Source organism: Falco cherrug, chromosome 1 (genome assembly GCF_023634085.1).
Source record: "Falco cherrug isolate bFalChe1 chromosome 1, bFalChe1.pri, whole genome shotgun sequence".
NCBI lineage: Eukaryota > Metazoa > Chordata > Aves > Falconiformes > Falconidae > Falco > Falco cherrug.
The window spans coordinates 760,966-775,133 of NC_073697.1; the positions used below are offsets into that span (position 1 = coordinate 760,966).

The window sequence follows — 14,168 nt, forward strand, 5'->3', positions numbered from 1 at the left end:
CATAGTAAGTACAAATACCTTACAAACTGAAACTATAAAATATACCATCGAAGTAACATTTTTATTTTCGTTATTATTTAGCTTTTTTACATGTTTTTAAATGCAGCTTCTCCCAATGAAGTAAATGCACCTTACCGACTCCTTGACCCACTCAACGTATTGCTCAAAGTAGCCAACTATGGTATCCATGTACTTTTTTGTCTCCTAGGAACAGACAAAATAAGTGAACAAAAGTAAGTGAACCTCTATCTCCATGACATTATAAATTAATGTACTTTAATCAAATAAAGCTTACCTGGACAATAACTAGAGAAGCATTGTTATTTATGAGAAGCTGGGCAGCATTAACGGCACTAATGACATTTTTCACCTTAACCTGGAGAGGAAGAAATGGCGTTTAACACAAATAAATCCCTTCCAAGCTGTTACAATGGCTCTGCAGCCATTATTAGAAACTTATTCTCTTGATAAACCAGCGTCACTAACCTGAAAAAATACACAATTCCAGACAGAACGTGAGCCTGCCTAAGGATTCATGATCATTTGACTAAAATTCTCTCACTACTACGAAAGGAAGGTATCAGTGGCTACAAACAGCACCTTTTCCTGAAACCTTTGTAACTATACACTAGATCAGCTTTCTCTTCCATTCTCTTTCCTTTCCTGAAACGTAGAAATAGTTTCCATCCATGTATTTATATAAACTACAGACCCCCACAGTGCACAGGAAGGAAACAGTGGGCTATAAACTATCACAGCTCTTGATTACTAGAGTATGATTCTATACAGCTAGAATATGCTGCTAATCCATATCCCAAAGGATCAAGACACTTCTTCCGTAAATGTACAACCCCATAAAGTCTCAGAAAGAATGCACACAAAGGAAAATGTAACATGCAGCCTCAAACTTTAGAGACATTTCTTAAACATACTAATGGGTCAAATATCATCCTCTTCTTACCAACACCTTATTTCATGACTTCTTACCTCCCCATCCAGATTCAAATCACAGATTTTTAGAAGAAATCTAGCCGGTCTGCTGCTGTGGATGGGTGAAAGCCATAATGGGAGAAACTGAGGTAGGTAGGGCCCACCAAGCTGTTTTTATTAATGACCAAGTGGTAGCTAGTGCGGCTGGATCCCTGCTGCCGGAGCCAAGGCAGGCCGATGGCACCAGGAAGCTTTGCTGCCACAAAAGTAACCAACCTAGTGCTTACTCTCCTGAGTCCAGCAAAGCACGGAGGCAGCTGGGCTCACAGTGGTGCCCGCACTACCTGCTGCTTCAGAGGTGAAACATGGGCTGCCCTGGGGAAGCCTCCACACAGCGAGGCCAATGCTGCGGAACCAGGGAGGTACAGAGCACAGTGCTAACAACACGGGCCCTGCTGGGAGCTGGACATTGGGCAAGAGGAGGTTAATGCTGTGAATCACCAAGCTCTCTCTTCTCCATTGTATTTTTGCATTTTGTTTCTTGATTGTCCCCCCTGAAGTTTTGCATTCAAGGAGTCTAGAAAAAACAACTATATTTTTAGGAAAATAAATAACACAGTATATGGAACTGTACTGAAGTCTATTTATCATGTGACAATTAAGTTTACAATTTATACTTCAAAAAATTTCCCAAACTTTTTTTTTTTTTTTTGCCTTTTTTTCCCCACCTCCTCTACAAAGAAAGGAAAACCAGGGTAGAAAAATCTGTGCAGAAGAGATATCTAAATCCCTGTTACTACCTCAAAACATTACAATCTCTTCCAATAACAGAACCGCAAGAACCAGAAAAAGCTGTACTGAAAATATATGCCCTGCATATGTGGCAGATGGATTTAAAATGCATAAAAATATTCCTGTTGCCAGAAAGAAAAGCTTACCGTAAGTTCAGATGATGTCCTCTTCAATAACCTGATGCTCTGATTTAAAGTGCTCTATTAAAAGGGGGGGGGGGGGGGGGGGGGGGGAGAAGATTCAAGTCATCACTACAGGTAAAAGCCCACCTGTTTTAACATTATATGCATGATTCGTTCATCTATAAATTATTTTGCTTCTAATACAACATAGCACATTATATATAGTAACAACAGTTCTATTAAAACAAATTTATTGTGGTTTTAATAGCTGAATCAGTATTTCACTGACAGCACTTAGTCATGAATTGTGTACTGGAAGACTTCAGATTTAACTAAAGTTAGTAGCAATAAACTGAGCAGGATTTATTTAGAGGGAAGAGGGAACAGTTAAAATCAGAAGCAAGTGTTCAGAGAATTCTGTATTATGCAATTTCAGAAGGGAAAAAGCACTTACCCTAGCTTTAACATATTTCTTGACAGTCAGTTTTGTAAAAGAAAAAAAGATATGAGAATAATTAGGAGTTAATTAGGGAAGAACAGTATAGAATCAGAGTGGAAGAGAAGACTTACTGCTTTTCTACAAGAGGACTTTGATAGGGGCAGAAATACTGTACCAGATGCTAGGATAAAGTAAAGTCTTCATGTTACGAAGAGCAAAAAGCAACACCTAGCATGTATGAGATTCACAGCTCCATACTACACAGATTGGTGCCTGGCAAAATCAGGCAGAAGCACCCCTTTCACGTCTTCTATAGCATCAATAAAAGAGATTTTTCTTTGGCCCTAAATACTACTGCCAGGAGTTTCCAGTTCCAATACTGTTAGGTGATTGCTAACTCCCAAGAAATAGTGTGAAACTGGCAAATGCTCTTGTTACTGAAGACAAATGGGAAAAAAATAAAAACCAAAAAGGGATTTAGGACTAGAATTTTGCAAAGTTCTCCCCTGCTTCCTCTCTTATCCATATATAATCACAAATAGATACATAAAAAAATGGGAAAGAAAAGGGTCAATATTTTAGACAGTATTATATAGCAGTAGTATTACAAGGAGTAAAACTATTTATTACACACATACTTTAACCAGATTACTCTTCAGTGACAATGCAAATGCAACCTGTGCTTATATAATATTGAAAGTCCAGCTTTCTAAATTGTATTTAAGAGATTTAGAGATTCATACTTCTACAAATATGTTTTAACATTGCTTTAATATTTTACCATAGCTTGCTCTAGTGGAATGACTTGCTGGTTATGAATCATTCGAATGCTGTTTGCGTGTCCTTTTAAGGCATTTTCCAGTGCTCCTTTCGGCTGCAAAAAATGCAATTATGCAGTATTGTTCAGTAGTATCAAAAGCCTTCCAACAAAGCAACAAACCAATGAAAGCTGTATATTATACTCATCCACTGCAGAACAGCTGATGCTAACAATGGGATATGGCAAATTGAATTTCTCAACACAAGGAGGGGAAAAATAGCCATATCAATAATTCAAACCTCAGCAACCAAGAGACAGATGTATTACACCGCTTTTCAGGCTATGACATTATCAGCACAGATTTCACCGAAGAGAGTTTTCACATGGTGCAATAAGTCATTTTAAATACAGAAGAGCAAGCACATTCACCTCTCGCTCATCACTTCTGCCAGTGGATCAACAGCCAGACTTCATCACAAGAACCGTGCAGCATGGTTCCCAGCTGGGATGAGCATCTCCCAGTCGTGGATGCTTGCTTTTGTTTTGGCCACTGCCAACACCACCCTGAAGCACCCTCTGCTTTGAGGGGCACAAAAGTTTAAATATTTTCAGCCAGTAACTTGGAAAGGCATCTAGGAAGGGTATTTGTCATTTTGAGGGCTCCTGCCCTTCAGTCAGAAGATATGAGTTTGTGCCCCAATTTCCATGCCTGAGTGCCTGTCTGGAGCTCATACTTGTTCCAAAATACTACAAAATTTGGTTTTACTCTCAACAATACATTCCTTTTCCATTTCCTTTTGGTAGCAAAATCACTTGGTTCCCTGCATACACACTGAATACACACTGCTAACTGCACTTTGGAAGTGTAATAACAACACACTTCAATGCTCAGAGATGTGCTTGCTTCCTGTGAAGTGTTCATGTAAGCAGTCAGCTGTGGGCACTAAGCGTCTTCAAGACATCTCCTGTACTGACAAGTTTAATTCACTTACCTAATGACACTTGGGGTTGGTATTGCACCCTCCTCCATACCCTGACCCCTTGGGTTGATGCGAGTTTTATTACACTCGCTACTTCCAGTGTAAAAACATAGGCTCCATTTTATGTAAGGTGCCAGAAAATGTAAACTATACACCCAAAGTTAGTTAATTCCAGAAGCTGTTAGTTTATTTCTTAATTGATTAGCCTTGTAAACTGCAAAAGCTATCACTAATAACAGGGTGGGATTATAAAATATCCTTGGAAACCACTATAAATTATGAAACAATCTAACTTTTGCAGTATGTCATATTCTTGTGGGTTGGACTTTTTTTTTTAGACATTTCATAGATTACACTAAATACCATCACAAAGAAGAAATAAACATGTACCCTTTGTGTTTGTGACAGCAAACACATTTAATATTGTATTTATCTTTGTCTTTTATATGGAGAAATTACTTTGCCTGATCTATTCTCAATTCTAATGCTTGCTTTAGATTCTATTACAAAAAATAATGAATAAAACAATCTATCAGCACAATATATTTTCCTTTGTGGAACTACATGGAATATACCTTTAAGAAGACATCTCAGAAGCAATTCTACGTAAGATGCGACACGTTTGAAGAACCTCAGCTTTCACTTAGAAAATAGCCCCAAAACAGCAGCAAAACACTCCCCCACCTGTATAGCCTTCAAAATAGCACAGTAAAAATTGAGAATGGAAGTGAAGCTACTGGTGTCTGTCCAAGTTAGCAGACAGCCTACACGAGTAAAGAGGAAATGTGCAGCTCACTCACAGTGCCTGGAGAAGATGTTAACTACAATACAAAAAAAAAAAAAAAAAATCATGAGCAGCCTAACCTTGACATGAATGCATGTGTGGCAGGAAAAAAACAACCCAAAACAACAAAACCCAACAGATGTAATCAAATTACGCAATAAGCTGCAGTAAACACATTAGGAGTCTCTGTTGGTGCCCTCCTCTCCCTGGAGTAGGGATGGATATCTGATAAATTCCAAACAGCATGGTCTCACTCTGCTGTCTGTGTCCCTTAGTGATCCAAGCAATTGTAGTACGTGTGCAGCATAACTCCTTCTCCTACATCACAATGCAGGGATCTGTCTTGAGCCAGTGCTCAATCTAGTATCCAAACGATGACTCATTTTGAAAAATAAACATAAAGTGACCTTGACATGCATTACAAACGTATCAACTGAATATTCACTATCTGTTACCACAGCTGTGTCATTCTGCAGATTCATTCGCAGGCAGTGTTGTAGCTATATCCTCCGACCATTGTCCATGTGTCCGCATTCAAAACGCTTTTCAGAGCAGACAGGATCTCTTTTGTGCACTCTCCCTCCACAATGGAGCCCCACTTCTCATTAGAGCCTTTATGCTGCCACAGTATTAATTTTATTGCTAATTGTCAAATCTGCTCACTAACTGAAAGAAAATTCATTCAAATAGTCTTTCCCATCATAATCTAACCAACTTTTCTTCCAATTGGGACCCTAAAATGTAGACAGCATAACAAGAAATACTCTAACAGAGTATTCCCCTCTTTTCTTAAGCAAACAGTGGAATTTTAAGAAATTACACTTCCAAAGAAAAATTGTAGAACAGTTAGCGTACAAAAATAAATAATTAGCAATATTTAAAATACAGCTCACACACAAGATTGTTCTTTAAAGTTTTTCGTTATGTGACAATCCATCTTGTATATAAGTACATATATAAGTACAAGAATTCTCTCATAGGAAGTCTAAATACTTGTCCATTTATTTATACTTATATAGTATATACAATAATACATAAAATGTATTGTTTATTAGTGAATTAAACTTACCAGCTGGTCTGCCCTTGCTTCTAAGTCATTAGCAAATGACAGAAGATCAACCTTGGTAACGCTTTTATTGATCTGAAACAAGATGTGAACAGTAGGGAAAGAAAAAGAGTATGTTGTTATTGTGTATACAATTTGCACTTAACCACACCACCTACTTTTTCAATCCTTTATTTCTTTAAATGTTTATTGACCTTAACTTCTGAAGTGCTTTTACTCCAAGTTTTGTGATTCTTCTGCCCTATCACACAAAAGCAGATTTTTTTCCATTTTGCCCGTTGTTAAAGAAACATTTCATTTTATGCTTTCTTCTGACTGTGTCTCTAGTTTATTAGTCTCACCTCTGTCAAATATGCTGCAAAGTTTATCCCTTCTATTCCTGAAGAGCTAAAATTCAGAAGATTCTCCTTTCCAATTTCATCCAGTAGAATGATTTTGCTGAGGTTAATCTGAATATGTTCAATTTTAAGTGCTACATCTTCTGTATACTGAGGGAAACAAAATAAAACACAAAAGTAGTTTGCACCCAGTGAATATTCTTCTATAGGTGTCCCCCCCCACTGCCAAAAATCTAGATTTTGCTGGCTCTTCACTTCCATGAAGAAGCAGGCATTCATTTTTGCTCACATCAGTTTAATTCAATTAACTTTAACAGAACCCACCAGGTAATGTTCCTACCTTCCCTGCAGTATCCACACAGTCTAGCCATGCCATGTTATAACCTACCTATGCATCTTTCATACCAATTAATTATTTGCCTTCCATTAAATTTTAAGCAGGCTACTCCAAATAGATGTTAGTCCCTCCTAAGAAGAGACTGAGATAAAACAGAATTCTCTTTCCCCTCCAGGAAACGGTACCCTTACAAATTTTAAGTTGTACCCCTGGCCCTAATCAAGGAAACATAAAGAATTCAGTACCTTAGCTGTGGCCAGGACAGATGCTATCTGCTGTATTGGCTACAGGACTGGATGAGATTCCTCTAAGATGTCTAGTGACGACCAAAGATGACTTGCTTATTGTTACCCAAAGTACTCCTGCACCGCACCCAAATCTAAAATGTTACCTGTCCTGTAGAGGCCGCAAAACAATGGATGAGGAATCTGGAAACCCAACTTGCCTCCCAGCCTCCACCATTAGTCTGTTACTGAAACTCAGTTTTCCCCTCTTAATGAATCTTCCCTGTTAATTTCGTACATTATTTGGGACAGGAACCGTATCTATTAAATGTGGGTACACTGCCTGGCAGAAGAGAACACAGATCCCCTAGGGGCTGCTGTAATGAAGACCACTATTACAGGCAACCCCACAATTAGTACAGGCATGTAATAAAAATGCAGTCGTGTACTACTACAGCTTAATTGAAAAGATTTTATTTTATCCCAACACCTTCCCACTGAAACCAGAACCATTCTTAGGAGCATGGTGTATCATATCCTGGATCAACATAAATCTGACTGCAGGAAGAAGAGGTCACACCAAGAAAGGCATTTATATAAAAAACAAGACTCTCCATAAACACCACAAGCAGCCTTTGCAAGATGCTAGACTTGAACCTTCTATGCAATTTTCAAAATTAAAACCAACATTATTATCAGCACCCACAAAAAAAAAAGCACATCAGAAAATGTCCCATGGCCCACCAAGACTGGTAAAGAACACCATATTCGTAAATAGATTTCTTTCTTTCAAATTAGCTTGGAGAGTTCTTCCCTCCTTGCAGGGTATATTGTATATAAAAACAAAAATCCCCTAAAACAGAGACATGGTATACTGTGTTTAAGAGCAAACCCCTCTCCAGCCTTCAAAAATAATCATGCACTCATTCAAACTTTCTTTACTTACCATACTAACATTTAAAAATTCATTGATATTGAACAGTTGTTCTAGGTGAAGTGAAGTATAAATTCCTTTGTTTTCCTTGCAATCACTATAAAAATAAAAATACATATATTAGCCTAAAAACGACCTTAAGGACCAAGTATTATGAAAATGGTTAACAACATTTTCATATTCTAAGAAAATCAGCACTTTAAAAAATGTTCTGGCTATATTTTTTGATCATTCTACAAGAAAGCAAGTAATTAACAACTTCTGCTGGTCTCAAAGATGCAAAATGTTCTCTCAAGTAGTATTATTGCACCAAGACCACCTCTAATAACCCATATATAGGAGCAGAAAAATCAGAACATCTTCTGCAATGTGATTTTTGCATGTGCTTCAAATGAAGCACGGAGATACCACAAAAACAAAATGTATAAATTGAATTAAATCTTGAGCATTAACTTTAATACCTGTACACTTTTTCAAAAGTCAAGTTAATATTTGGATTTTTAAACAGGATGCCAGAAAGATAGTTTTTCCAGTGTTGATTTAGTAAGTAGGGAGTATCCAAAACCTAGGAGACAAAATTCCGTAACGTTACTATGATTCTGAGTTTTCAATTAATGAATTTATTCACATGCAAACTTTTGACACATACCTACATCTAAGCTTATTACCCACTAATGGAAATACAAGCAAAACAGTGAATTCAACTCTCCGGTGCAGAAGGCAAATATTAAAGCTCCATGTCACCAAGAAATGCTGAATCACAGAAATACTTATCTCCAAAGGAAGACAGACATGCAGTATTTACATCACAAAGGAAATTCAACCAATAAAGGATAAATGTCTCTATTTGGTGTATAAGGGCAAAGCAAACCCAGATCCAAACTCACTTGAAGTGTCCCATAAAATAAATATGCCACACAACTGACAAAACCATGGGGACTCATGGGGATTCTACTCATTATTTAATAGCTTGAATAACTTCACCTTGAATAAAGTTTTATCTTCAAAGGGCTCACAGACCAGTTTTTCTACATTTCCACCTGTGACAAAGGTGAGCACCACGACAATCATCAGCACCCAGGAGAAAAGAAAACTGAATCCAACACCACTGAAAAAGAAATAAGCTGAATAAGTTTTTGCTTTTTAAGAACAAAGTATATATACATGGGGCAAAAGTGAAGCCAACAGTTAGCAGTTGTAACAGAGATAAGAAAAACATAAAAAAATGGTTGAAAAACTTCTGTTTTCAAGGTACGTTCTTGCCCTCTGAAACATCTTACATGTTTCAGCCCTGTAGTCTTCAGCTAAAATGAATATAAAATGCTCACATTTGCATTATGCATGCAAACTCTTTTAAGCATTAAGTTTAAGAGCCACAAAAGCCTACAATTTTCTTTTTTAAATTCAACTCTCTAGCCTTGTGCTCTCAAATGAGTTTTAGACAGATTTCAGATGCAATTTTCTCTTGCACCCAGCAGAAATTATATTAAACCACTACTGGGAACTTCCAAGAGCATCCCCAAACCTGAAGTGCCAAACCAAAGGGCTCTGAGAAAATCAAGTGTTTCTTGTCCCTTGCATGTTTTTTTTTTTCTTTTCAGCAAATGCTCAAGTATACTAAAAAGCTATGAATTTCCTTTGTATTTGCAATTATCTGTTCCCAGTTTTTGCAGTTTCCAAATGGCCTTACTAAGAAATTCACTAGCTGTAATTTACTCACCTTAAAACAGCAGATTCAGAGGTTTTATCCTTCAGCTATGATACTTAACGAAAGAGCAACCAAAAATCCCCAAGTCCCTCAGCAGAAGTACATAAGAACAATACTTATTTTTGTTCTTTTTTTCAGCACATATACATAGGTAACAAACTAAATTCTTTCCATATCTATCCATCTATATGTCCTTCAAAATCAATAAAACCAACCTTCTACAGACACCAATAAGTGAAACTTACGCCATAAGAAAGTTTCCCCCAGTGTTGGAGATGCAGCCTCTGGTGGTTGGAGAAGCGTGTTTATCATAACCACAGGTGCCACACAGCAATCCAAGATAGTAAAAGACCAGAATGAGGACCACCATGCAGCACAGGATGAGACAACCCAGCCACCTAAAGAATAAAAACCAAAGTGCTTTGTTAATAGAATGTAAAGAACACACCAGAGACCTGCAGATTACTTCAGGCAATACCATATTCCCAACTGGCCCACTTGTGGTTTTGTTTGAGCAACACATGCTAGCAACGAAAAAATGCTTTTCCTACACTAGCATGTATTTTGGGCCGAACATGATCACTGTTGGATTATAAACAGCTGCTGCTGAAGAGCTGGGGAACAAACATCACAAGAACAAGGTGTTTCCAACCTCAGTTACTCCAGGTTGCTCCAAGCAAACTGACACAGAGGAGGCAGATGGTCAAACAGTAATTTATTCAAGAAGCAACTGAGAAATTTATGAATGTGGATTGGTCATGTAATTGTAATTAACTGTATATAAGGCTATTAAAACCTAAGGCTTTGCTTGTCTGCACTGGAATGCTTTCAATGTACGGAGCAGATAACAGAACTCCATCATGGGAAAGATCTTGGATAGGAATTGAACTTTCATTTTTATTAATTAAATCACATTTAATTATTTGTTACACAAGTACCAGTTCTATCTGCCCACGTATTTGGAGCACATCCATTTATTCATGTTTTATATCTCATTCTAGCCTTTCATCCTCTACCAATTCCCTCTGCTCTTCCTTTTCCCCTGTTATCACTTCTCCCAGCTTATATTTCTTAAGTTCCCTTTTCTTCTCTCTATACCTTTGTAGAGAGAAAGCAGGAACAAGAAAAATCAGAAAAGGGAATACCGTAATGAATACGCACAGCCAATAAAGAAAAACATTAATGCTGACAGGTACATTCATAAAAGAATACTTAGTAAGAACCACAGAAAATGCACCTGTAATCATGAAAGGGATGAACAGAAAGTAATTTGGACAGCCACAAGCTACTTGGTTTCATTTGTACTTGAAGTACTACTAGTTTAGGTTTGACAAGAATGGGTATTTCAGTGTCATGCAGATAAGATATTTTGCCACTTTTTTGAACCTAAATAAAAGATTAACATATACACACTGTAGCAGAATGAAGCAATATATTTATTTGACTAAATGCAATCTGAGCTTCAAAGAAAACATTGCTAAATTTGTCAAATTAGGCTCACTACAAAAAGTGCCAGATAAGGAATGGCCTAAAGGTAACATTAAAAGTAAGGTTCTTAAAGTTCAGACTTCTGCTTACTTTTATTAACCACTGTATTAAAGCCATTACCGCAGTTATTCTGTAACAGAGAAACTGATTATGACACAAAGATAGAAACAATTATCAAATTATAGGATCAATTGAAATGTCAAAATGTAGGGAGAGCATAGGATGAGCTTGAGGACTGAAATGACTAAATGTGGACAAAGTTAAATGGTATGAAAAGAAAAGCCTTATGCTTCAAAATATGAGATTATTGATCAATTATAGGCATCACACAAGCCCCAAATAGGAAGAATATGGTTTCTTCAAGGTACATTCAACCCATGCATTCACAAGGAGAAGTAATACACCAGTAGGAACAAGCAAGGGTGCGCAAGGATTTACAAGGTGCAAAGCAGAATCCCTGCTACTCCTCCTCCGCGGTAGGAAGGGGGCAATAAAAAGGGATTCACTTCAAAGTCTCTCCAGTCACATGCTCTCAGCCACTTACCCTGCAACTCAGCAAAACCAAGACCTAAATAAGAAGTCACTCAGACACTGTGAAACAATCCATTCCTTTACACATTACGTCTTCAATGTCCACCTAGGTATATCCTTCCTGAAAAAGACCTGAAGACCTAGTGGAAACTACCTCTTGCTCTGAAGTGGAACAGCACCCAGTTGTTGATTAGCTGCAGTTTTGGCTTTTACCAAAACACCAGTAACAAACAATTGCCTTACAGCATATTTGTTTCACTGTGTTTATCATTAATAGTTTAATTACCTTTACAGAACATTAAAATATTAAAGTATTAACAACAGGTAGCACCTCACTACTGCCTTATTTCCTGTACATACCTGTAGAAATCATACTGCTCCACTACTGGAAAATAATCTTGAACATATGCTTCACTCTGTGTAAGATATATTGTCAAATCTGCTAAAATCTTCTGAACAGGGAGTGTTTTTGTGAAGGTAGTGATATTTGAACCAATTGATTCCAGCAAATTTTTGATATCTAAAAGAAAAAAAAACCATATTGCACCATTACAGATTCATAGAAGAAATTTATATTCCACATATGCATTATAAAATGGTAATAAGCCATTTGCCACATGTAACAAGCAAGCCATGAAGACAAGCGTGAGGAAGAGACAAGCAGGCAACGAAAACTTCAAAGTAACACAATGGCATTTTAAAACACACACTTTTAGCATTCAGTTTAATGATGAAAGATGTAGATGTCAAGCCAGAATTCTCTTTCCTTTTGTTATAAGGAATGTGTCACTTTCTATCTAGCCAGCTTATATGTTGCTTTTCATGCAATATTGCAAAAGGTAACACTAAGCAAGATAATTAGCCACTAAGTTTAAGAAGGAGAAGATGAATATCTATTTAAAACTCCATCCCTTGGGAATACAACACTGTGGAAGAAATTAGACTGCTTATATTGAGAATCTATACCAGTTATTTTCAATCTTATTAAAAAAGATCACTTAAATTCATTCCGATGAGTTAGCAACACTCTTCAGATAATGACCACTTAAAGCCATTTTTCCCCTCAAATTATGTACAAACATGCTATCTTATACTTACACACTACTTAGATACACGAAGACATGATTAGTTCACTTATTACACATCACCTATTTGTAAAATGCAGTTTCTGTTCACTCTTGCCCTTCTTTCAACTTGGAATATAGTTGAAACAGCAGGATGTATAACTATAGGCTGCTATTTGGTAGTAGGCAACACCTTCCTCTTTCTCAAACAAGAACTGAGCAAGTTTCTGGATGTTTGTTTTGTTGTTTACTTTTCTAAATTCAACCAGGTACCAAAACACTCTTCTTTTAAAAGTTTACAAATAAATGCATTTTTTTTTGCTGTAAACCTATTTTTTCATTTGCTTTGTAACTCAAACTCAGTTTTTATAAAAAAAAACCACCTTGACAACTTATAAATAGATTAATTAAGATGGCTTGTCTGTGTTCAGGCATATCAGCAGATACTGAAAATTGAGTAAATCTGCACTAGATATCCTAATGAAATGCATAACATCAATTTTAGAACACTGGCTCATTTTAGGGAAGTTCACACAGCATGCTATGCTTGTATACATACTGTGTTTCAATTTGCCTGGGAGGGAAAAAAAAAAAAAAAAAAAAAGAAAAACTTACAAGGAACAGCTGTTAATATAATGCAGAACGGGTCCACAGTGCAAGAACAAAAGTTAAAACAGGTTAGTATACATACACTATACTACATTTTATTCAAATGTCAGGTGTCCAGGTATTGTCAAAGAATAACAGTGTAAAGCCCAAGTAACAAAACAACTAAGATAGACGTTTAAATTATCCTTCAGGTGTATTTTTACCTCCCCTTTGCCATTCACTACATTTTAACACAGCAGCAGGCAGGTTCAGTTTTTAACATCACACTACTAAACACATCATAGGCACGTTGGTCAAGGAAAATTAGCTTTTCAACCAAATAAAGATAAAGTGTGCAGTTGTGATCCCAAAATTTCTCATTACTTGAGCAGTAAACCCCCTATCAAATAAAACTCCTCCATAAAATACCATATGGCCTATTTTTAGATTTAATTTTGTGTCTTCACTACTACACGGTTGCTTTCTATGAGTTTTTTTGTGGCACCAAATTAAAAAAAAATTGTTAACTTCTACATTGCCATTTTTAATTATCTTTAGCCCAGAAAATATACTATCAATAAAAGAAAACAAGATCATCAGTAAGTGATACAAAACCATCAATATTAAACAATCAAAGTGAAAACATCGTTTGTCCTCACCTGATAAAATGTTCCTGGTTTGATTCACCACTAAATCTGGAGTATCATTAAATGCTGCATAACCCTAAGAATAAAAGTTGAAAAAATTATAAGAAATTTCTATTGTCAAATTACTTGCATTTTTTTTCTTTTATAGAAGGAGTAACAGTATACACATGCTAAAATGTATGTGTCAATACTATGAAAAATATATTTTTATCACTGCACATTAGAAAAGGTCAAAGCAAAACAGGAACTCAAGTATATTTCAGATTCAGTTTGCTCTCTGGGATATTCCTTGAAAAAAAAATTTAGAAAATCTAGATTGAAATATACATGCATCAGTCACAATAATCTCAAACTTTATAGTACTGTTACCTGTCAGATCTAACTCACGTAAAACTGAGAATACACACGTGAAGACTCACTAAGTAGAAGGACTTAC

General features: G+C 36.5%; 1 protein-coding gene across 20 annotated transcripts in view; it reads right to left on the bottom strand.

The window, feature by feature from the left end:
* PROM1 (prominin 1) overlaps window positions 1–14,168 on the bottom strand; it is a 70,157-nt gene that overhangs the window by 7,095 nt on the left and 48,894 nt on the right. For 12 of the 20 annotated variants that reach the window (XM_055698043.1, XM_055698031.1, XM_055698065.1 and 9 more), the window contains 13 exons: window positions 13,745–13,808; window positions 11,794–11,953; window positions 9,660–9,812; window positions 8,691–8,814; window positions 8,168–8,271; window positions 7,719–7,803; window positions 6,215–6,361; window positions 5,877–5,948; window positions 3,065–3,157; window positions 2,299–2,316; window positions 1,869–1,922; window positions 296–376; window positions 136–204 (listed from right to left, as the gene is read on the bottom strand). In XM_055698043.1, coding sequence (XP_055554018.1) covers window positions 136–204; window positions 296–376; window positions 1,869–1,922; window positions 2,299–2,316; window positions 3,065–3,157; window positions 5,877–5,948; window positions 6,215–6,361; window positions 7,719–7,803; window positions 8,168–8,271; window positions 8,691–8,814; window positions 9,660–9,812; window positions 11,794–11,953; window positions 13,745–13,808 — 1,224 coding nt within the window. The remainder of the gene's footprint in view (window positions 1–135; window positions 205–295; window positions 377–1,868; window positions 1,923–2,298; window positions 2,317–3,064; window positions 3,158–5,876; window positions 5,949–6,214; window positions 6,362–7,718; window positions 7,804–8,167; window positions 8,272–8,690; window positions 8,815–9,659; window positions 9,813–11,793; window positions 11,954–13,744; window positions 13,809–14,168) is intronic. The other 8 variants (XM_055698093.1, XM_055698084.1, XM_055698130.1 and 5 more) reach the window with 1 other exon arrangement.